We start from the raw sequence: 21965 nt of genomic DNA on the forward strand, positions 1-21965 counted from the left end.
TGGCTTAATGGTCATGAATTTTTTTACTTTATGGTTATCTTGAAAAGTCTTTATTTTTCCTTGGATTTTGAAGGATAGTCATTTAAGTTGGCAGTCATTTTCTCCCAGGACTTGAAATACATGCCCTCCTGGCCTTTAAGGATTTTGTAGAGAAGTCTGCAGTTACTTGGATGTGTTTGCCTATATAAGTGATCGCTGTTTCTCTCTTGCAGCTTTCAGTATTTTTTCCTTGGTCTGTACTCTTGACATTTTATCTCTAATATGACATGAGGCGGTTCTTTTCTTGTCATGCCTGTTTGGAAGTCTAAGTGCCTCCTATAACTGGATGTCCATGCCTTTCCCAAGATTAGGGAAACTTTCTGCTATTATTTCATTGATTAGATTCTGTTTCTTTTTCTTTCTTTTCTTTTTTCTTTTTGTTTTGTTTTGTTTTTTGAGACAGGGTCTCACTATGTAGTTGAGACTGACCTGGAACTCACTGTGTAGCCCAGGCTGGTCTGGAACTCGCAGCTATCCTCCTGCCTCAACTTCCCGAGTGCTGGGATTACAAGCGTGCACCACCACACCCAGCTCTAGATTCTATTTCTTTAGTCTGAACTTTGGTGTTCTATTTTACGCCAAAATTTATGTTTGGTTTTTGAAGCATGTGTCAGAGTTCTTGGATGTTTTGTTTATACCTGTCTTATTTTTTTCTTCATTAGTATATGAGTGTTGTTAATTGAGCAACCTTATCCTCGAGTCCTGAAACTCTTGTCTTTACCTGACTAAGTCTCGGTGAGGCTTTGCACTAAGATTTTGATTTGATTTACTGCACTTTCCATTTGTAAGATTTGTTTGGTTCTTCTTCATAATTTTTTTCTCTTTGTTGAATTGCTTCTTCATATACTGAATGGTCTTTCTTAATTCATTCAGCTGTTTATTTGCATCTTGTTTGAAGTCATTGATCATTAAAAAAAAAAATCAGTCTTTGGACTTTTTGTCCAGCCTTTTATCCAGTTTGATGTCTTTGCATTCATTTACTGATGAGTTATTGACCTTTGGAGAAGTCATGTTCCTTTGTTTTGGCATACTCTTGTGTTTCTGTGTTGAGATTTATGCAACTGTTGGGATGGATTGTAGCCTTCTTTTTAAGAGAGGGAATATTCTGTAATATTCTCTATTTGGCCAGTAGGACTTTGTAAGGGAGAAAAAATATCTTTTTCTCACCCAGCATAATGTTCATCACTGAGGCTTCTGTATGAAAAGACATTAACAAGAGAAAAGTGGACAAATTTATTTTATACAAGTTTCATATGGTATAGGAGCCTTCAGAAATGAAGCTCCTTCTTTTTTTTTCCCATTCTCCTCCTTGCCCTTCAATGGTTAAATCATATACAGGTACAAATTCCCAATGATGAATATTATCATTATGTATATCTAAACTGTACCAATAAATGTTTTGCTTAAAAAAAAAATGGAGACCCAAAGAAACAAGAAAATCTGTGTGTCTGGTAAGTCTGATCAGACAAAGAGGATATTATTGAAGGTCATAACCATGCACAGCAAGGCCTGTGTAACCTATCATCACAGATGAGGATGCTCTTTCCTCTGGGTTTAGGGGCGCTCTAGTAATGGTCTCCTACTTACTTCAGAGGAGAAGTTCCAGAGGTCAGAGTGTAGCTTTCTCAGGTTTTCTCAAACAGAGTTGCCAGATTTTGGGGTATCATGTCCTAAACCCCATTTCCTCTTCAAAAGCTTGGCAAAATTGTTTATATATGAAATTTCCATTACTGCTCTTACTTCTTTATACCAAAATTAGAGTGTATATAATATGTATAATATTTATCTTTTTTTATTAGGCTGACTATACATTCTTATTTGTCTCTGGTGTTGTAGTGTAAGCTGGCGGTGGAAAAGTAACTCTTATTCAGATAACATCTTTAATCTTTAATTAGTAAGCTTTGAAAATATTGTTTCTAGGGCTGGGGATTTAGCCATGCCTGCCTCTCAGTTCAAGGTCCTGAGTTTGATCCCTGGTACTAGAGGGAAAATATTGTTTCTACTTTAGTAGGGGAATATTTTTGTTTCATATCTCATTATATAATGTTGCTTTTTCTGTTTTGATTTTGTTTTAAGGTTTTTTTTTTTTTTTTTTTTTTGGTATTGGGTATCAAACTCAGGACCTTGTGCTTGAGAGGCAGGCAGTGGCACCACTGAGCTAAATCCCAGGCTGATTTTGTTTAAATTTTAGATAAAGATAGATTTTGAGGTAAACATAATGTTAAGGAAAAAATTATGCATTACTTTGTAAAAATCATATTTTTTATAATTTTCTGAGTTTCAGTGGAAGATTTGGACATTCATTTACTTTCTTCCTAAGCTAAGCTTAGATTTTTACATCCTTTGTGTAATTTTTCTATGTTGACTCAGGCATAAAGATTATATGCCTTTAGATAGGCATATAGTCTATTCCTATTTTTTTAAATAGTCTATTCCTGTGGCACTAGTCTATTTAAAAAAGACAGCTGAGCGCAATGGCCCACAAATGTGATCACAGCTACTTGGGAGACTGAGGTAGGAGGGCCGCCAGTTTGGAGTCAGGCTGTGCAACTTAGCAAGATCCTGTCTTAAAATTTTAAAAAGTTCCTCTAAGAGTATTCAGTATTTTTTCTCAATTATCAAATAATTCCATTTTAAAGCAGTAAACGTAACAGTATTATTTTGACAAGTAATTTAAATTACATTTGAGGTAAATCAGATTTTTTTACTGAGTTTATTGGTACATTTTAGGTATACAGTACAGTTACATTCATTATTGGGATCTTGTATCTTAAAGACATGACAGGTCTTGGTTCTCATTTTTTCCCCTTGTGCCTGCCCTCCCTTCGCCCCCTCCTCCCCTCCCCATTTACAAACATTTTATTTCCATTTTTTCATTCTCATATTTTTTTCCCCTTATTACCTTTCCCCTACCCTTCCCTAAATCAGATTTTTTGAGCTTGTTTACGTTGTTAACATGATGGCTGAATTTGTTCATGAAATCACTTTAATGACATGTTTTATTGGCCTTTGAAAATGTATGTGTTATTTCACGATATTAAACATTCCTAGTTTAAACTATATGTATGAAACAATTTTAGGAAAACCAAATAAAATGGTGTCATTGAATTCTAAAAAGTGCTTTTTTCTCCCTCAGGGTCCTGGAATAGGAAATGCCTCTCTCTCTACTTTTGGTATTGTGGGAGCTGCACTTGAAATCATTTTGATTTTGTATCCTTTCTTTGACTGAATGTTCTGTCTGTTAACAAGTTTTCTGTCTAGTTTCTGGGACAGTGGTAATTTACTAAGACACTTGTCTAGAAGAAAAAACAAGTCAGTCTTCTTCAAGCACTCAGAGTGGCTTTTTGTTTTGTTTTGCTTTTCCTGTGGGCCCTAAGACTTTTGGAAGGCTGCTGAAAATCTATGGAAACTTGCATTCTTTTGGAGAGTTTTTCCTTCATTCTCACAGCTATCTTATGGTGTCTTCCGTTGTTGGTTTCTATAGCCTACGATTTTTTGGAAACTTTACACCCAAGAAGGATGACACAACCATGACAAAGGTAGGATAAAGTCTTAGGTGACTATAGCCTCTCTTTTTGCTTTCCAAGACAAATGAACTGTTTTATTTAGTAATCTCTCTGAAAGGTCATCTGTTGTGATAGATATTTGTTTGTAAGTTGCATAAACACAAACTGGAAGATTTTCAAAATGCTGAATGAGTGGGAAAAGGATGTACTCTGTTTAATTTGGAAGGCGTCCATTCATTTGTAAATGCATAGAACTGCAGAGCTTGTTAACTAGCTATAGAAGGCTCCTGAAAGGACTCTTTTTTCCTCTAAAGAAAACGTATTGCTAATGAGTAACTTTGATTGTACTAACTGTACTTCAGGGGGCTTGTTTGAAATCTGAAGAACTTAGTTGCTACAAGTAGTAGAGACAAAGTATTTCAAATCTGAATAATTAAAGTAAGACAGAAGAGTTCAATTCAGAAACATTTCACTGGCTGAGTCTAATTTGACTTTCTACACTATGTTCATTGGCTTCAGAATAACACAGGCTGTTATCTAATATAGTGACTGAATCTTTGTAAAATATTCCCACAGGCTGAAAAAGAATGACTAAAAGCTGCTGTATTTTTAAAAATTTATACATTCCATATTTTTAGCCAATTTAAAGGGGAGAAGTTTTATATATATACTCATATATATTTATATACACAAATATATAATGCTATGACTTCTTTGAAGTCAGTAAACAGTTGAGGTATTAGTATCTAGTTTAAGCAACTATATGTATTAATATTTTCAGCTCCTGCTATTTAATATGAAAGAATAAGCATAAGATATATTGAAAAAGAATTATTAGAGTTTAGATGTTTAGATTTCCAGCATTTCTCAAGTTAAATCTAACAATAGTTTTTAGAAATAGATATTTGAGAACTTTACCAATAATTAGACTTTAAAAATATAGTCAGAGTATTAGATGTAGTAATTGTTTTATTTAAAAATATAGTCAGTATTAAATGTTGTAATTCTGTTTTATTAAAAAGTAAAACTTTTTGAAATTGAAAACCATATAAAAATGTCAAATGCATTATCTAAGTGTAGATCAATTTAAATATTCTATAACTTTATATTTGTAGACTGTAGTTTCTAGAAATCACAAATAAAACTGTATTTGTTGAAAAAGTTTATTATCTTTAAAATTTTTTATATTGAACATTAAGCATCATTAAGATTAAGTGTCATTAAGAAGTTTGCAAAGTTTGATAGGTGACTGTGCTCCACAGTAACTTCCCAGAATGGTAATGGCTTTGTGATTGTCTTCTGTTTCCTTGCCCAATATTCATTCTGATTTCTCTCAACAGATCATTGGGAATTGTGTATCAATCTTGGTCTTGAGCTCTGCTCTGCCTGTAATGTCCAGAACACTGGGTAAGTGCACATGAGAAATGCTCATTTAAAAGTCTCATCTTTTAAAGATGTCTTTACCAATCTCTCTAACTCTTACTGTCTAAACTCCTTCAAAAAGATCAATTTGAAAATACAGTGTTTCTTCCCACATCATATTATATTTTAGTCCTGTACTTCACTTATGTATAGTTCCATAGTAAACATAAGCACTTCTGTCAAATAAAGACCTTTTTTTGTCAACACTGAAAACATTCCTTCTCCAAACAATAGACTGGGTTTTTCTGTTTGTTTGTTTGTTTTATCACGTTCACAAGTTAAACTTTTAAGTCTTCTAATGAGGAAACCATGGCTTTATTAAAAAAAAGTCTAGAAAATATTAAACTAATTTTTATTATATGAAATGTCTTTTCAAAGGTAAAATTTTGTGTGTTTTTTAAAAATCTATAAATCTGTAATCTCAGAGGACACCTTTCCATCCTTTAGTCTCCATGGTTTGGCACTCGTACTGTTTCCTTCATTTGTTGGCATGCCGAAGATTTTGGTCATCTTTTCAAAGTAAAACAGATTCCCACTTTGTCTCTAAATAGTTGAGAAAGACTATTTGGCCTTTTTATCTTTACAAAGCACCGTTGCAGACTGTATGCTCCACTGTTGGCTAAATATTATTTCAGGCTGACAAAGAATGACTAAAATTTTCTGTTAGTTCTGTCTGATTCTCTAGACTTAAGCTTTAGCTTCAGAAATTAATAATTAGAACATGATCTGAAATATTGCATCAGTAAAGCTGTGCACCTTGCTCCAAGCAGCAGTTGCAGTGCCATGAAGTTGCTCCTGTTTTTGCTCTCCTGTCATCTTGGTTACTCATTCACGACTCAGAGCCATCAGGATGCAGGTTGTGCAAGAAAGTGGGAACTTTGCATTGCAAATAATTTTATGTTTCAATACAAAGTGGAATTAAAACTAAATTTAAAAGGAACTTTATTCCACAAGCTAATCCAAACCCCACATATTTAGTGGTCTTACGTGTTTGCTCTTTGGGCTTGTTATTGTTTTGATATCTGCTTATAGTGTGCTAATCTTGAAAATGCCAAAAATGTGCACATTGGTAAACTGATTGGATGTAAACATTATCGTATGTGTTATGATAGTCTATCAGATAGTTTGTGATAAGGCATCCATTCTACCATTTCAACATTTAGGAGACTTAACTTATTGTGCTGTTACTTAAGATTAATTGCTAATTGTTAATATGTACTGATTTTATGGCAGAAAATTACATTCTGAACATAGTTTTAATACAAAGAAGACAAATTAATGGTAAAATTTACTTTTTGAAGGCTGACAAATTAAATTCCTAAGCAGTTTGCCATAGAGATAAATAAAAAGAAAAAAAGAAAGAAAGATGGAACAATTAAAATGCAGCTAACAAATGCCTGGACCCAGCTGTCCAAACAGGATTAATGGAGTGCATTAGGGTACAGTGAGTCATGTGGTGCTTTGCAAAATATCAACACACTGCAGTACATGTTATGCCCGGTGGCACTGAATAGATGAAAAGAAATAAATACGTTAAACAGATTCATAGAGGCTTTTCATAGTATTAAAAAAGCAAATTTCTAGCCTAAAGATAAAGCTTTATTTTAGTATTATGGGAAATGCAAACTAGAGAGTTACTTTGTAATTCCTCTATTAACCCTTTGGAATTGAGTCTTTGAGTTTAAGAAGGTAAAATATAGAGAATTGTCATGAATATTATCTTAGTGTATAGCAGGATTTTGATTTACTAGCTGAAAAGCTTGTAAGACTGGAATAGAGAATGTGTTTAACAACCAAATTCCTAGCTGTGAACATTTTCACTTTTTTTCTGCCCCTCTCACAAGGAAATCTGACCTTAGCGTGGTCTCATTTGCTCATGTGAGATCAGCTAGCAGCAGCTCATCACTTAGGCATAGTAAGGCAGTAACAAGAAAAATCATACTTTAACTATACATATGCAGACCTTCTCTTACTTTGCAGATTTTTTTAGTGAAGACTAATTTTGACTGTAAATTAAAAATACTTTCAGTATAATTAATTTGGTGATATTTTTGCTTTGAAAATCAAAATGTTCTGCAGTTTTTTTCTTTTTAAAATTTGCCAACTGCTATTAGTGATGTATCATAGGCATTACAAACTATAGCTTTATGTTTATGTGCATGATGTTATATAATGCATCATTAAAGAATTCCCTTTGAATAGCTCATTGCATTTGAATGGAAAATTTTATGCTAATTAAAAGTAAACACTAAATAAATTGTGTATGTTTAGCATATTTCTTACTACAAAGAATTAAGTTGTAAAGATATTTTGACCAAGTATTTTTAGTCAGATAAAATGAATATACATCACAGTGTCCAATGAGAAAAAAAAAATCATGAGAGTGTTATTGCTCATAGGAAGCACAAAGAAACTATTTTTTAAATTTTTTATTAGAACCCTTTTAAAGCCCTTTAAAAGTAATGCCATGCCATAGAACACTATTTTGTTTCAACTTTAAACTTTATTTTGAAGAGTCCGCATTTTGGAGGAGTTTTATTTTTAATAAACAACTTAGTTTACTAGACTTTAATAAACTGTTTAGTTGACTAGACTTAGATGCAGAGAGGCTTGCAAACAAGATGAAAATAGAACAGGATCAAAGTAGTGATCTGTGAATGCCCAGATAGGAATACAAATGGATGCCCATTTTGTGGATACAAAGTGGTTTAAATGTTGCAACAAATTTTTAAGGATTTTATATAACTGCTAACATTGCTCTTTACATGCTTAATCAAGAAAACAATAAGAAGTTGATTTTTTTCTGCTATTCTACATTTGAAATCTCTTTTAACCAAATGAGATTTTTTCAAGTGTAAACAACAATTTTTGATATTCTTTTACTAATTTCTATTTTAAAGTTATTTTTATGAAAGTTCTTTGTGTAACTTGAATAAGTTATATAAGGTCCAAATTTGGATTTTTAAAAAAGTGTTTATAATATTAAAAATACCCTTTTAAATTAACTTGACTTTATTTTTAGTATTTCCACTCATTTCTCATTTTGGTCCCATGCAGTCTGTCATCTTGCACGAGATAAGATGGATTATTCTCTTTTGTTCCATGATTAAAGGATCTTGATAAAACTGTTTTTTTTCTTTTTCTCTTTTTGGAGAGCCTTGAGTTGGGGTTTTGTAAATATATCACTAAGCTTTATCCGGGGCTTTCCTTTTCTATTTCTAGTTGTAAAACAGAAATAAATGATACTTTCACAGATGATTAGCAATGTCAACTGTGCAATAGAAATATAAATGATATATTTTCAATTATGATATTGATGGAAAAGTAATTTCAAAACCCATATTGAAAATTTATCAGCAAAAAATTAGATGTGACTTATATTCAGATATATTACAGAAAATAACATGTTAATTAACTTTTGATTGACCAGTCTTATATTTAACAATAAATTTGTGTATCTAGTTAGGATTTTAAGAGTAAAGAATTCTTAAAACTATTCTGTGCCTTCAGTAGGTCAGAGAACCACTAATAACTGCCTCGAAACTCCTTCTCAGTGTCTCCTTGTCTTGTGCTTCTGATGCTGTACCTGTTTCAGGGAGATGTAAGCCTGCCGAGAAAAATGTCACTTTGGTTATGTGGATCTAAATGTAGCCATCTCTTGATGTATACATACCTTAAATTTAGTTTATTAAATAACTTTCATGTGAAAAGCAATACAGTTGGATTATTTAACCAGAAGGAACTGTAAGAGGAGATTTTTGTTTGGTTGTTTGTTTGGTTGGTTTTTTTGAAATGGTCTTGCTATATGCAGTTCAAGTTGTCCTTGAACTCATTATTTAGCCCAGCCTTGTGTCCAGCTCAAAATATCCTCCTGCTTCAGCTTCTTGAGTGCTGGGATTATAGGAGTGTGCCACCATACCCAGCTTGTAAGAGGCCATTTGGTAAATGGCACAGTTAAAATATTAAAATTACAACTAAACAGTAATAGAAAGGGCCTAATTCATCCTAAGAATAAAGGCCCCTAACTTGAGTATTCTTAATAGTGTATGTGCTTAGTCAACTCTGAGATAGATGAATAGATTATCTGTTGTAAGAAATTTGATTGTTAATTATATAAGTGAATGCATAAATAGACATTCTTTTGTGGGGGGTACTAGAAATTGAACTCAGAACCTTGTACTTGGGAGGCTGGCACAGTGCCACTGAGCTAAATCCCTGGCCCAATAGATAGTTCTTATAAGGAATATTAAAGGTAGGCTAAAATTTCTTATGACCACAATTTTTAAAATCCCTGTCTCTTCAGAGTTTACATAACCCACTTTGGTTATACCTTTTCAAATCTTGTCTTTGTGTGGGTGGAGGGGAAGGGAGGGAGGGAGGGAGAGAGTGAGAGAAAGAGAGAGAGAGAGAGAGGCTGGATGGGATTTTGTTTTTAATTTTCTTGTTAGCATTCTTGTTCCTTCAGATGAGTTTTAACTTTCTGTGCTATTTATCCAATGGGAGTTAAAATGATTCCATCATAACTCAGCATTCTGAAAATGAATTTCAAACCAAAAGACTTAATTATCTGTTTATGTGTAGGTCACTGGTGACTTCCCATTTGCCCAGTTTTGAGGATTCTGTTCTGTGGCTTTACTGTTTTTAATCCTGTCTCCGGATTTCTTCTTTCTTCATTTCTGGTCACCGTTTTCCTCTTTTTTTGCCTCCTCCTTCTCTAACGATTCCTTAGCTGCCTCTTCCACTACTTTGTGACTACCACCTATCACTGGTTCCAAATCTAACCATTCAACTCCCTACTCCTGCTCCAAGCTAAGCAAGTGAGCCCCTCTCTGTGCTGCATATGGATTCCATTGCCACCCCACACAGGTGGGTTTTAAAAATTTTTTTAATTTCATTTTTTAAAAATTGAGTTTATTGGTACATTTTAGGTATACAGTACAGTTACATTCATCATTGGGATCTTGTACCTTTACATGACAGGTCTTGGTTCTCATTTTTTCCCCTTGTCCCTGCCCTCCCTTCACCCCCCTCCTCTCCATTTACAAACATTTTATTTTCATTTTCTCATGTTATTTTTTTCTTTTCCCTTATTACCTTCCCCTACTCCTCCCACTTTCCCTACACCTTTAGACCTTTTCTTCCTATTTCACATTGTCAGTTACCTCATTAGGATCTTATGTACTATTATAGTTTTTTATACCAGAGAAACTATTCGGTATTTATACGTGACTTATTTATTTCACTTAGGAGTATATCCTCAAAATGTATCCATTTTCCTATGAATGAATCTAATTTCTCATTCTTTATGGCTGAGTAATATTCCTTTTTATAGGAAAATCACATCTTCTTTATCTAGTTTCCAACTGATGGGCCCCCAAATATAAAGACCCAATTCAAAAATGAGCATCTGAAATGAACAGACATTTCTCAGACAAAGAAGTAAAAGCAGCAAGTAAATATATGAAAAAATGTTCCACATTACTGGTCTTTCAAAAGATGCAGATGAAAACAACACTGAGATTCCACCTCACCCCACAAAGAATGGCTGCTATCAAGAAATCAATCAATAACAAATGTTGGCAGGGTTGTGGGGAGAAAGGAACCCTTCTCCATTGTTGGTGGGAGTGCCGACTGGTGCAACCACTATGGAAATCAATATGGAGGTACCTCAAAGAGCTGGGACTAGAGGTTCCATTTGATCCAGCCAGCACCCAGCTGGATATCTTTCCAAAAGAATTAAAATAATCATATCACAGTGATATATGCGCACCTATGTTCATAGCAGCACAGTTTGTAATAGCTATAACTTGGAAACCACACAGGTGGTTTTGAAAGCAGAACCACTGACTCTTTAGTCTTTGGGACACTTCTGTCCAGGAGGATAACACAGAAACTTGAGCGTTGAGCCAATGCCTTTGCCATGTTGCAGCAGGTACCAAGTAGCAGTGTTTAGTTTTGTCTTGTCAGTAGTCCTTATATTTACCCTTTCTTCCCCATTTTCTTTTTAAATAAATGAAAAAGAGTCATAAGGAGCTGAATATATGGTTTTCTTTTTAATGTTTCATTGTTAGAGAAGTGTTGATGAAGTAGATTGAGTAGGTCTTTTAGTTTTGTTTGTTTTTCAGGAGGCTTAAGTACAGAGACTTGCCAAAAGACTAAAGTAATCAATTTCCACGTGTGGAAGTCTGACTGTGAGACCCCATGGAGATGTCTCTGGAGAATTCCTTCAGGAGGACAGTAGATACCTGCCAGCCACTTTGGCGGACTCAGAGGTTCCTTTCTTTGAAAATTAGCTCCTTCTTGGACTCTGATGATGTTTCTCCTTCATTGAATTTTAGTTTGAATTCAAGTTCACATACTCTAGTGCACTGGGGCTCCTAAATTAAATTGCCTTCGGATTAGAACAGAGTGAGTTAGTAACATTTAAATAGTCATCAGGAAAATTGATCTTTATCTGCAAGTCCATTCGCATCTCTTGGCTATTGTTCGCATGCTCCCACAGCCTCTCCTCTAGACCTTTCCCTGCCTGTCTAAATCTGTGCATTCCCTGAGGCTGAGCCACACCTGCATGAAGGTATCTCAGATTCTTGCATTTCTTTTTTTTTCCCTCATTGAGTTTATTGGCACATTTTAGGTATACATTATTGTTACATTCATCATTGGGATCTTGTACCTTTACATGACAGGTGTTGGTTCTCATTTTTTCCCCATACCCCTGCCCTCCCTTCACCCCCTCCTCCCTTACCTATTTACAGGTACTTTATTTCCATTTTCTCATTTTTTTCTTTTCCCTTTTCTCATTTTTTTCTTTTCCCTTATTACCTTTCCCCTACCCTTCCCACTTCCCCTATACCTTTAGCCCTTTTCTTCCTATTTCACATTGTCAATTATACCATTAGGATCTTATGTACAATTATAGTTTTTCACACCAGAGAAACTATTCAATATTTATACATGTGTGACTTATTTATTTCACTTAAGAGTGTATGCTCAATATGTATCCATTTTCCTATGAATCTCTAATTTCTCATTCTTTATGGCTGAGTATTACTCCATTTTATAGAAAAACCACATCTTTATCCAGTTTCCAACTGATGGGCAAATGGGCTGTTTCCAAGGTTTAGCTATTACAAACTGTGCCGCTATAAACATGGGTGTGCATATATCACTGTGATATGATTCTTTTAATTCTTTTGGAAAGATACCCAGCAGAGGGATGGCTGGGTCAAATGGAACCTCTAATCCTAGTTCTCTGAGGTACCTCCATATTGATTTCCATAGTGGTTGCACCAGTCTGCACTCTCACCAACAATGGAGAAGGGTTCCTTTCTCCCCACAACTCCGCCAACATTTGTTATTGTTTGATTTCTTGATAGCCATTCTTTGTGGGGTGAGGTGGAATCTCAGTGTTGTTTTCATCTGCATCTCTCGAATGACCAGTGATGTGGATTTGTGCATTTTCAGCCTCGTGTAAGACTCATGTGTTGACTTTCTCAAAAACTTTATGTTCCTTTATGACCCTGTTTCTACATCTTTCTGTCTCTTACAGCATTCATTGGTAAGCATTTGTAATGTTTGTGTATGCTGCATATGAGAGGGTGGGTTATCCTCAGAGTAGAGGGACTAAGATATACCAGTTGCTCTGTTTCCACCCTGCCAATCTTTTTTCTTTTGTGATACTAGGGATTGAGCCCAGAACCTTGGCGTTGAACTACATCTCCACCCTCCTTCCCCAATTTTTTGTTTTGTTTTGGAGTCAAGAGCTTCACTGAGTTACTGCATTGCTCATGTGGGGCTTGAACTTGTGAGTTTGATGCCTCAGCCTCCCAGAGGGCTAGGATTATAGGCATGGACCACCATACCTTGCTCATCCTGTCTATCTTCATTTCTATCTTCCAAGTTTCTCTGACCACATGGACTAGCTTAATTATTTTAAAAGACCTGTAGAACAGTAGCCAAAGGTGGAGATAACTCAGCTTGTTGATCATCAAATGAATGGATAAACAAATCATGGTATATAATAAGATGAAAAATAGTTACTCAGCTATAAAAAGGAATGGCCTCTGAGTGAAGCAAGCTAGTCACAAAAAGACAAATACCAGGGTAGTCCACTTAAAAGAGGTACTTAGAGTATTCCCTTTCAAAGAGAAGGAATGTAGAATGGTGGGTGTCAGGCTGGAAGGAGAGGAATGGGAAAGTGCTTAAAGGGCATGGCATTTCAGATTTGCAAGATATAGGAAGTTCTGCCAACAGATAGTGGTGATGATTGTATAATGTGAGTATAATTAGCACCACGGGACTGCACATTCCAAATGGTCATGTTGGTACATTTTATATGTCCTTTCCTGCAATAAGGAGCAAAGAAGGCTAAGAGTTTAGTTCAAGGAAAAGTTTTGCCTAATGTGTATGGCCCTGGGTTTGATTCCCATCACTCCAAAAAAGTAAAGGTTAGAAAACCTGGTGTGTGGTATAGAATAGATGAACCTTAAAAGCATTATGCTCAGTTAAATAAACCAGACATAAAAGGTTATATATTATGTTTAGTTCATTTACATGAAATGTCCTAAGTAGAAGAATTTGAAGATACAGATAGATTAGTAGTGGTGCAGGTGGGAAGAAAGGGTAATGGAGGAAATGGGAAACTGCTCAAGGTGTACAGGTTTTCTCTGGGGTGACTCACATGCATCAGAATTAGGTGGAGGTGACAGTTGTTCAACATTGTGAATGTCCAATGTCCTTGAGTTTAAAAAATTTTAAAATAGTTAATTCCATGTTATGTGAACTTCACCTCAGTAAATTATTTGAAGGAAAGCCTGGTACTCAGTAGGTGCTTAGCAAATACTTGTCCTCTTGCGCATTTCCTGGCCACAGCACTCTAGTAATTCTAAGGCTTGTTTTAACCACACAAGTGACTTTGAGTGTCTCATTCGTCTTCCCATGACATGCTCTTGATAAGGCAAGAGGGGCAGGGGAGGAGGATGTGCCAGTGGCCTTACAGCATAGGGAGAATCCTACCAGGAGAGCTTTATCTGGCCCTTCTCTGCCCAGTCACTTACCATATAAGGGCTGGTCCCTCCCTGCCACACACACTGGTACCCCAGCTCCAAGGCTGTGAGCACTTACATTCAGATGACACCCATTCTCCTCAGGTGGCACCTGTAGCTTTCTGTGCCTGGCCACACCAGCATCACCTGCCCTTCCAGACTGCCCATCCTGAGCCATTGTTAATATAGGTGCGCTGTTGATATGTTGGCAAGAAAGCCCACTGCCTGCCTTCACACCTTTGTACCTGGTACTTCATCTGCCATGAATGCTATTGCACCTATTCTCTATGGAAACTCACTTTTTCCACAACTGCCAGCCACTCAAGACTTGGGGCTGGCACCTGGGTGGGCAGGGTCTTCCTGATGCCCTTTTCTTGCTTTTGCGTCCTACTCTCTCTGCTCGCAGAAGACCATGTCAGCCTCACAAGTCACACTGTGCCCTTCTCCCTTGTAATAGGAACACCAGCTTGGTAGGTGGTGTGTTTTAAGGAATTTGTCCATTTCTTGTAAGTTATTTAATTTGTTGGCAAACAGTTGCTCATAATAGTCCCCTAATACTCTTTTTAAATTCTCATTCATTACTATGTCTCTACTTTCATTCTTATTTGTCTTCTCTCAGTTTCTACTACCTTAGCAAGAATTCATCAGTTCTGTCATTTAAGAAAAGTAACTCTTAGTTTGTTGATTTTGAATTTAAAAAAAAATTTCATTTATTTCTGCTCCAACCTCTGTTATTTTGTTTCTGCTAACATTGGGTTTAATTTTTTTTCTTATGTGGCTCTTTGAGTTTCAAAGTTACCTTGTTTAATTGAATCTTTTTTAAAAATGTAGACATTTATCACTATACACTTCCCTCCTAGTGCTGCTTTTATGGTATCCCATAAGCTTTGTTAAATTGTATTTTCATTTTATTTGTCTCAGTATTTTAAAATTTCCCTTTGATTTCATTTTTAATACCTAGTTTTTATATTAAAACTTTTTCACTTGTTTTCATTCTGTTACTGATTTCTGGTTTCATATCACTGTAGTGTGAGAAAATACATATTTGGTATGATTTCAGTTTTCTTAAATTTATTAAAAATTGTTCTTTGACCTAACATGATTTATCCTGAAAGTGTTCTGTGTGAACTTAAGAAAAATGTGTAATTTGCTGTTGTTGGGTTGAAAGTTCTGTGTATGTCTATTAGCCCTGTTTGTTTTATAATGTCATTCAAGTCAGTTGTTTCCTTACTGATTTTCTGTCTGAATGTCTTGCCCATCATTGAAAGTGGGGTATTAAAATCTGTGGTTATTGTGCTGCTGTCAATTTTTCCCTTAAGCTTTGTTGATATTTATTTTACATAGTTAGGTGTTCTGTTGCTGGACATGGATATATATGTGTTGCTGTATCTTTCTACTGATTTGACCTTTTTAATTATTATATATGACCTGCTTTGTTTCTTGAGACATATTTTGACTTAGTTTATTTTGTGTGGTACTAGTGTATGTACTTCTGGTCTCTGTTGGTTACCATTGGCCTGGAATACCTTTTTTCATCCCTTTGCTATTAGCCTATTTCTTTTTATATAAAACGAGTCTTGAAGCAGCATATCTTAGATTTTGTTTATTCATTTGTTTTCCCCCCTCTTTTTCTCTTTTATTTGCACTTCTTTCTTTTCCATAGTCAGCCAAGTTCTCTTGCATGGTAGGCAGGCACTTTGCCACCGGTTTACATTTTCAGTTCCTGCATCCCTATGGATTGGGGGAGATGTTAGTCTATTTATATCTAAAGTACTTTTAGGGAGGTAAAGACTTGATGACATTTTGTTGTTTTTAACTTTATAGTTCTTTTTTTCCTCTCTGCTCTCTTCTATTTTATATGATTGTTCTGTAGTGGTTTGGTTTGATTCCTTTCTATTATCTTTTCTGTGTCTACTGTAGGTTTTACCTTTGTGATTACCATGAGACTTTGTGCCTTTGTGATTACCATGAGACTTTATGAATCCTTTTGCAGTTATAACTGTTTTAATATAACAACCTGTGTTTAATCAGACTTTTATATCTCCCCCTACTTTATGCTCATGAAGTCCAAGTTTACTTCTATTTATTGTGATTCTGGTAGCAGACTTTTATAGGTATAGTTATTCTTAGTACTTTTGCCTCTTAATTTTTACATTAAGATTATTAATTTGCTTATAACCATTACAGTTTTATATTATTTTGTATTTGACTTCTTACCTTTATCAGTGAGATTTATGCTTTTTATGTGTTTCACATTTCTCTTTGGCCTTTTTTATATCTCTTATGTAGAATTCTTTTAAGTACGCATTTCTTGTAAGACAGGTTCAGTGGTGATAGACTCCCTCCATTTTTTGTCTGGAAAGACTATCTCTCCTTCAAGGATACTGTTCTTGGTTGACAGTTTCTCTTTCAGTACACTGAATACATCAGCCACTCTGTCAGTTTTGAAGTCTTTGTTGAAGAATCTGTCTTCTCTGGAACCCTTGTATGAGATAAGCTGCTCTTTTCTTGCTGCTTTAAAATTCTGTCTTTTAACAGTTTGGTTATAGTGTCCCTCAGTGTAGAACTTTCTTTTATGTTTATCCTATTCAGAGTTCGGTGGGTTTAAGTTTTCTGCCAGTTCTCTTTCTTTATTCCTTCTGGGACAGCTGCTAGCATATTGATTTGCTTGATGGTGTGTTTTAAGTTCGATAAGTTTTCTTCACTCTTTTTATTCTGTTTTTTGTCTTTTCTTTCTGATGACCTGTCTTTAGATTCACAAAACCTTTCCTTCGCTTGATCAAATCTGCTATTGAAGCTCTATTGATTTTTTTTAGTTTTATCATTGTATTTTTCATCTCCAGAATTAGTTTTTTTGTTTCCTCTTTAACTTCTCATTTTGTTCTTGTATAATTTTCCTGATCTAATTAAATTGTTTACATGTAATCTCTTGTACCTTGATGAATTTCTTTTTTTTTCTTTTTATTGAGTTTATTGGTACAATCTAGGTATACAGTACAGTTACATTCATTATTGGGATCCTGCACCTTTACATGATAGGTCTTGATTCTCATTTTTTCCCCTTGTCCCTGCCCTCCCTTCCCTCCCTCCTCCCCTCCCCATTTACAAACACTTTATTTCCATTTTTTCAGTTTCTCATACTTTTTCCTCTCCCTTATTACCTTTCCCCCACCCTTCCGACTTTCCCTACACCTTTAGCCCTTTACTTCCTATTTCACATTGTTAATTATCTCATTAGGATCTTGTGTACTATTATAGGTTTTCACACCAGAGAAACAATTTGGTATTTCAGTTAAAGAAATCTCTATATGAACATTAAAAATAGGGAATCCTAAAATAAAACTAAAAAGGAAAGTAAAAGAGAAAAGGCAATGATGTAAAATTAAAATAATCCTTAATTCTGAAGATGAAAATGGTCCCTGAACATATTTAAATTGCTTCTTGCTCTTGTAGTCTTATATTATTCTTTTTTTTCATTATATAGAGAATACTTTATTAGTTTCTGTAATCAAACCCACGTAGATATGACCTTACATATTTAATACAGTGTGTTACCCCTGTACAAATGGAAAAAAATTAACATTTCTAGACCAATATGGCTAATTTCTGTACAATGCCAACTCAACACAGTAAATTGGGATAACTTTTTCCAAAGTCAACAGCACAGTTAAAGTTTCCAAAAATTCAAATTTTTTTTATTTATATAAAAAGACCAATAATAGCAGTATGTTATGCATCAATAGCAGCAACAGCTTTTCCAGGTTCTGCAGTCATCTGAATAAAATTACAGACATTCAGTACACTCCATTAAAAAAACAAAAACAAAAAAACAATGAAAAGAATAATACCCAGAAAACAGCAAAGTTCTGTTGCTGTTGTAGTACCTGGCACCATTTTTTTTTATTAGCATCTTAATCATCATCTGGAAAGAGAACATTCTAGAGTAACATCATTAAAAATAGCTCTGATAAAATACAGTCACTACTACGTATCATAAAGCAGGTACAAGGTATTTTACATTCACAGAGGTATGATACAGTACCGTCTTACATCTATAATACTAGAATCAGTTTTGATTTGAAATTTACTTTGTCTGCAAATAAGATTGCTACCCCTGCTTTTTTCTGGACTCCTGTCACATGGAGAATTGTTTTCCATCCTTTCACTTTCAGTCTATGGGCTTCTTTTTGCACTAGGTGTGTTTCTTGTATACAACATATTGTTGGATTTTGCTTCTTATTCCATTTTGCCAGTCTGTTTCTCTTGATTGGTGAGTTGAGGCCATTGACATTGCTGGTTATAACTGATATGTACTGACTTATTATTGACCTGTTATTGGCCTTTTGTTGACTCTTTACTTTTTCACCTTCTCCTTTTAGTTTCTTGCTGTGCCTATTTGATTTGCTCTTTTGGGCCTCATGGTGTTGTTACCTTCATTGTCTTTTTCTAGGATCTTGTTTAGAATTGCTTGTAGTGCTGGTTTGGTATTCATGTAGTTTCTCAGGTGTTCTTTGTCATGGAAGTATCTTGTTTCCCCATCCATTTTGAAAGAGAGTTTTGCAGGATACATCAGTCTAGGTTGGAGGCTGTTCTTTTTAGGACTTGAAATACCTCACTCCAGGCTCTCCTTGCCCTAAGGGTTTGTGTTGAAAGTCTCTTGTAATTCTGATGGGCTTTCCTTTGCATGTGATTTGTTTCTTTTCTCTTACTTCTTGTAGTATTTTGTTCTTCTGTTGGGTTTCTGGGATCTTGATTATTATATGTCTAGGTGTAGATTTTTTTTTGATTGTGGCTAGTTGGGGTCCTATATGCCTCAGTTATCTGAATGCAAAATTCTTCCCCTCTGTTTGGGAAGTTTTCTGTCATTAATTCTGTGAACAGCTTTTTTAAGTCATTTGTATTTTCTCCTGCTACTTCATGGATTCCTATCAGTCTTATGTTATTCTTCTTTGCGTCATCTAGGAGTTGTTGGATTGATTTCTCATGATCCCTTACTGTTTTTAAGAGACCTCTCCTCAGTCACTGACTGCAATCTTATCTTCTATATCTGAGATTCTGTCTTCACATTCTTTTATTCTGTTGCGTACACTTTCAATGGAGTGTTTAATCTCCTGGATATCTGTTTGAATCTGTTTTATGGGTTCCATTTCTTTCCTATGTTGAGCGTTTATTGTTTCCATTTCTTTCTTATGCTGGGCCTTCATGGCTTCTGTCGTGGTCCTGAGCTCATCTATTTTTTTGTCAGTTTCTGTTCTAGAGTCTCGAATCACGACTTTCATTTTGCTCATCATCTCTATGGTTATCTGGGAAATTATTTCTGTTTTGAATTTTTCTAGAGCCTGATTGATCTGTTTTGTTACCTCCTGTGCTTTGAGTTCAGGATGTCCTGGTGGTTCACTATCAACCTTTTCATCCTCATTTGCTCTACTGTTTGCCATTTGTGAACTGGAAGTCTGTCCTTGTGTCTTGCTTAAGTGTTTTCTCATTTTTATTTTTGTTGTCAGGCTGACATTGGTTTAATCTCTGGGTTATCACCCAAATCTTCCTGATATAGTTGCGCCCTAGCTTCTGGGTCTCTAACGACCCACAGACATTCTCATCTTCATAACATCAGAGAAAACAGCTCATCGAATCAACTATAATTCTTTATCCCAACTGATATAATCAGTAACACAATATGATCAAGCACAACTTGGAAACTGACCACCTGTGGTAGTTACTAGTCTATCACCCTTAAACCATTTGAATTAAATTGAAATCAAGAAGCACTCCAAAACATGTCTGCAGTGAACAAACTTTTCAATATAGTATATTTACCATTTAGAATGGGGGCTCAGACAGAGCTAGGACGCAAGATCCCTGATCTCAGTTAGCTGAGGGTTGAACCCCATGACCCAGACTGACCTCTGCTGCAAGGCCCAGATTGAGTTCCCTAACCTTCTGAACGGTTGAACTCCACACTGTTCTGCTACAGGTTTCCCACACCCTTTCTTTAAAGATGTTCAAAGTTGGGAACTCAGAAAAATACCCTTTATAACCACCTCTGCCTCTGCAGAGTGGGTCCAAAGACTGACACAATCAGGACATTGTGACAGTGTGCAGGGGGATGGGAGTTAGGGGAGTTAGGGAAGTTGTGGGGGTTCAGGGGTGCCTGCATGGCTACCTTCCTGGCGCTGGAGCAAGGGCAGCTCCCAGTGGAAGAGGGCGTGGCTACCCTTCCCATGGTGGATTGGGGCCCAGGCAGCCCTCCTGGTGCTGGAGCGAGGGTGGCTTCCGGCAGGAGAGAGCTTGATGAATTTCTTTAGAATGATTATTGTGAAGTCTTTGTCAGGCAGTCAGTCCGAGGATTTCCACTGATCATTCGATTCATGGATTGGAAGTTGACTGTGCTTCTTTGGTATAGTCATATTTCCCAGATTTTCACTTTCTGTATCCTTGTGTTAGCATCTGTACCTCTGAAGAGGTAGTTTTGTCTTCCAGACTTGAGGGGCTGTCTTAAGTAGGAAAGCTCTGCACTGTGGAGCTGGGGAGAATATGGGGACACCAGTTGGGGGCTTCCTGGACACATGCTGTTGCTCCAGGCATAGTGGATAAAAGTGCCAAGTAAGGGGTTTGCCAAGGCGCTGGCTAGGACTGGGGTCCCATGGCCTTGGGCAGCTGTTGTGCTGGGCAGTGAAATGTGCAAGGCATCTGTGTGACTGCAAAGGCATGAGCGCCCTGGTACCTCTAGGTTAGCTGCCTTGCTGCCTGGGTAGGCAGGGACTGAACCTGCTGCAGGCTGGTGCATTGTCATGTCAAAGGCCTTGGTGGTGGGAGGCAGGGGTTGGTTCTAGGTATATGCATGCAGTGCTAGGTCTTAGGATTGGAGCCCCAGCAGCAGCCATGGCTGGAGCAGCTCTTGGCATAGGGATAGCAGAGGCTCATACAGGTGTGTCCACATACACAGAAGTTGTGGGGCCTTTGGTGCCCAGAGCAGTAAGAGAGCTGCAATAGCTGTGTGAAGGCTGTTGGTCTCCCTCGTGGCAGGTCTTCTGAGGTCCTCTTGGCAGCAGGCTCTGCTCTGCGAGGTCTCCCACACTGTGTTGACTTTGCTTCTAGTTTTACTGTGATGGTTTCATTTTGTTTCTTTGGTCATGCTGAGAATTAAACCCAGGGCCTAGACATGCTAGACATGCATTTTATATCCTTAGTACTCAACAGTGGTCTTTTTAAGAAGTTTAAAAATTTAAGAAGTCTTTCATATTTACCCATGTACTCATTATTTCTACTGCTTCTTATTCTTTTGTGTCCATCCAGGTTCCTTCTGATATCATTTTCCCTCTGCCTTAAGGACTCTCTTTAACACTTTGATGCAGGTGTGCTGATAATGGATTTCTGCAGTTTGTATGTGTGAAATCTCTTTATGTTGCCTTGTTTTTGAAAGATGTTTTGCTAGATATGAAATTTTAGATTACCCTTTCTCTTTCAGTACTTTAAAAGTGATGCTCTATTCTTTTGTCCTTTGCATTATTTTTGACAAGAAACTTTCTGTGACCATTTTTGTTCTTTTTTTATGTGATTTTTTTCTTCTTTTGGCAGCTTAGTGCTTTGGTATAGTTTTTCTCTGATTTCTTATTCATTTTTTAGTTCATTTACTTCTTTCCTCTGTTGGAGTGTAGTTTGCATCCATTTTAGAAGATGTTCAGCCAGCCATTATTTCTTCCAATAATTTATTGTCTCTCTCCTTTGGGGACTCTGACCTCGAGCACTTCAGCCATCTGAAAGTAACTCATAGGTTACTAATGCTCTCTTTTGAATTGTTTTGCTCTCTGTGCTTCCTCTTGTGTTTTTGTAGTTTTGTCTGGAGTTTTCTAACTTTTCTCCTGTCTACTATTAATCTCATCTACTAGTGCACATTGTAATTTTCCTTTTTAGAAATCAATTTCAGACGATTTTATATCTTCCATGTCTGTAC

General features: G+C 36.1%; 1 protein-coding gene across 2 annotated transcripts in view; it reads left to right on the forward strand.

Moving 5' to 3' along the window:
* Positions 1-21965, forward strand: part of Lmbr1 (limb development membrane protein 1) — a 116236-nt gene that overhangs the window by 85429 nt on the left and 8842 nt on the right. For both annotated transcript variants that reach the window (XM_033764443.1, XM_033764441.1), the window contains 3 exons: positions 3176-3249; positions 3488-3578; positions 4886-4952. In XM_033764443.1, the coding sequence (XP_033620334.1) occupies positions 3176-3249; positions 3488-3578; positions 4886-4952 (232 nt within the window). The remainder of the gene's footprint in view (positions 1-3175; positions 3250-3487; positions 3579-4885; positions 4953-21965) is intronic.

This window comes from Fukomys damarensis, unplaced genomic scaffold, assembly GCF_012274545.1.
Source record: "Fukomys damarensis isolate Sample0158 unplaced genomic scaffold, DMR_v1.0_HiC HiC_scaffold_16, whole genome shotgun sequence".
In the NCBI taxonomy this organism is placed as follows: domain Eukaryota; kingdom Metazoa; phylum Chordata; class Mammalia; order Rodentia; family Bathyergidae; genus Fukomys; species Fukomys damarensis.